Raw genomic sequence first — 2,840 nt, 5'->3', positions numbered from 1 at the left:
GGAAGAGCAGAGTGAGAGAGAATGTCTTGAAACTATGCAGACACTGTTCAGCAATAGCTAAAATATTGGCATGTTAGCAACAGTATTTTGGTCACAAATCCAAAACATAGTACCATAAGGGTTTCTATAAAGCAAATAAACTCAAACGTAGCCAGACCCAGTACAAAGACTTATATATGACTGCAGTAATAATAAAAATCACAGAATAACTGTGCTAAGAGCCATATGAAGCTAAAAAGAAAAACTCCATCCTCATTTAAAATAAATTTTTAACTGCCATTATTTTAGACGAAGACTCTTCAATTCAATCCAGACTACTAAGAAAATGTTCAAAATGCAGAAAATTGGAGTATTCTTCTTTGGAAATAATTTTGATATACAAACATAAAAATATATAATTTGGATTTCTTCTACCTTGGAGATGATTTCCCCGTGAAGATTCAAAAAGTTTTCTAAACATAATGGTGAAAAGGGAAAACGTGGTGTTTATCCACAAGTTGCGTGATGCATTGGAGCAACTAGCTAAATAGAAAGACTGCACACTATATTTGAGCATGTTTACCAAATAACACATTTAAAGCAAATGTATTCCCAGACATGAACAAACCTCTTGGAACAACAGTGTTAGGTACAGATCTAAGGTCTTATTTTATCAGTCATGCAACAGAGTTTTTAAGCCTTTTAATAAGGCTTTTCTAACATGTTTTCTATCAAGAGATTATGAATAAAAGCATTAAATTCTGCTTTCTTTATCATGCATTGTCCACATGCTTTGCAATAAGAGAACAAAGTTGTCAAGGGTGGAAAGAAAAGACCTACACAACGAGCTATACATACAGAACAAGAACACACTCTTAGTTTCTCTTTTGGCGGGTTCCTCCCCCTGAGGCAGTATGTGGGGTTACAGTCATGCTGGCCTGTAGACCTAACATAACAGCAGGCTAAACAGAATGGTTTTGAAAATCATCAGGCCCCTTGGTTCTTTTTACTAACTCTGAAGTCAATACTACAAATAACATTTGTAAATGACTGGAAACTATTCACAATATTAATCAAAGAGGTAGCTGCTTTTGAAGGTGATGAGTGAAGCTCTGTAACACAAAACAACAAATGCTTGTGTATGTAGCTTCACTCTAACGACTGATGAACATAGACAGGAGATAGCATATGGGAGAGAGAAGGAAGAAAAGGCTCCCTTGTTCAGAAACATCGGCCTATTACAACAAGCTAGTGGTAAAATAAAAGCATTTGACTACAATTTTCTGGGCAGGAACCAAAAAGGCAGTGTTTTTTGGCTGCCTTTTTGGTTTTTAGTTGTGGTTTTTTTGTGCTTATTTGTTATTTGTTTTGGGTTTTTTTAACACTTCCCATATAAATAACCAACACATCACATTGCCTGTTTCCAAAGCAAAATCAAGAGTACTTTCAAATACTTTCTCACAGGACAATTTCCATCACCAATAAAATCTTCAAATGCCTTCAGAGGTTGAGAGCAAAATGCAGTTTACTAGATAGCACATTCCGAGTAATACACATAAAAATAGGGTTCTAGCCACTTCATTTGCAAGTGAGATTCTAAGATGGCCATTAATGTCTGCATACACAACTCTTGGGAGTAAAAAATCCAGAAGAAAATATTTTATTGAATGGTAAGTAGAGTGGAGAATACTAGTTTTGAACTCAAATCTTCTTTAAGATCTCTGCAGTAAAAATCCCACAAGAATTCAAGAAACTCCCAAAATATTTCCATGCTCCATTCAAAAATATATATACTAGAAAGCAGCAGCTCAGAAGACTGCAGCTTGGATGGGGTAAAGGACATACAATAAGGCTAAATAACAATACAGTTACACACTTCTAAGGTTTACACACAGTGACCCTCAAAGTTGAGGAAGCTACTGACGTATCAAACTATTTTGACTAAGACTTCTGTTTTTACAGTTCCACTGAAACCATTACTGAGACTGAGTCATTCAACTTCCTTAGAGATAGAGAAATGCTCTTCTCTGCTAATTTAATTTGCCTTTGTGCAACAAGATCAGGACATGGCGATAGAGTCGCATCAAATCATGTGACTAAATTAGATTACAAGTTGCCGGAAAAAGAAAGCTCTTTTGAAAAAAAAAAAAAACCAAACAGTGCACTTAGCATTATCACATTTTATGGAGCACAGTCTACTTACTTCACTGATCATATTGTAAAATTATTTCATCATCTATTCTTGCATTCTATATGTGATTTACAGGAAGAAGATGTTGTCCTCTGTCCTTCGACAGTAACCACACAGTTGGTGGCAACATATTTAAACTAACTTTTTTCTAACACAAAGATTAACCAAAAGAATTGCTTCTTCAACATCTGGGAAATTTAATTTTCAAAAGGAATATAAAACCAGTGCATAAAATTCACAATCTGAGCAGTTGTACATAGAAGACTGATGCAATTACCTGTAACATCAGCTCACAGTCATCTCTTCCAACAAAAATCATTTCTCGTGGCAGCCTATGGCGGGTGCCTCCACTGCTCACCAAAAACCAGGATGTTAAGCTCATTTTCTGCTTAGCTGATAAATCCTTGGCAAAGCTACGTCATCCTGCAGAGAGAAAGAAAGAGAGACAGAGAAATTCGTTTTAGTTATTTTTAGCTACAGTTCCTTCTCAGCAAACACTGTGAGCAGAATACAAAAAGCCTCTGAAAATACAGCATTTTCAAAAGCATGTACTGAATCCAGCAACCACAGGAAGTGACAGGCTCTGGATTTACATACTCTGAGGTTCTGCTTCATGCAACTTTGGCAAATTTAATTGGAGGTAACCTTCTTCAAAATGAACAAGCAGCTA

General features: G+C 35.9%; 1 protein-coding gene across 1 annotated transcript in view; it reads right to left on the bottom strand.

The window, feature by feature from the left end:
• Positions 1-2,587, bottom strand: part of CEP170 (centrosomal protein 170kDa) — a gene marked incomplete at its 3' end in the record, with an annotated part of 71,139 nt that extends 68,552 nt beyond the window's left edge. Inside the window, exon 1 of the mRNA XM_008936632.1 lies at positions 2,448-2,587. Within this exon, the coding sequence (XP_008934880.1) occupies positions 2,448-2,552 (105 nt within the window). The remainder of the gene's footprint in view (positions 1-2,447) is intronic.
• Between the last annotated feature and the right edge of the window lie 253 nt (positions 2,588-2,840).

This window comes from Merops nubicus, unplaced genomic scaffold (genome assembly GCF_000691845.1).
Source record: "Merops nubicus isolate BGI_N331 unplaced genomic scaffold, ASM69184v1 scaffold17953, whole genome shotgun sequence".
Taxonomy (NCBI): domain Eukaryota; kingdom Metazoa; phylum Chordata; class Aves; order Coraciiformes; family Meropidae; genus Merops; species Merops nubicus.
The sequence above is the reverse complement of the archived record's forward strand: the minus strand, read 5'-3'. Positions and strand labels throughout refer to the sequence as shown.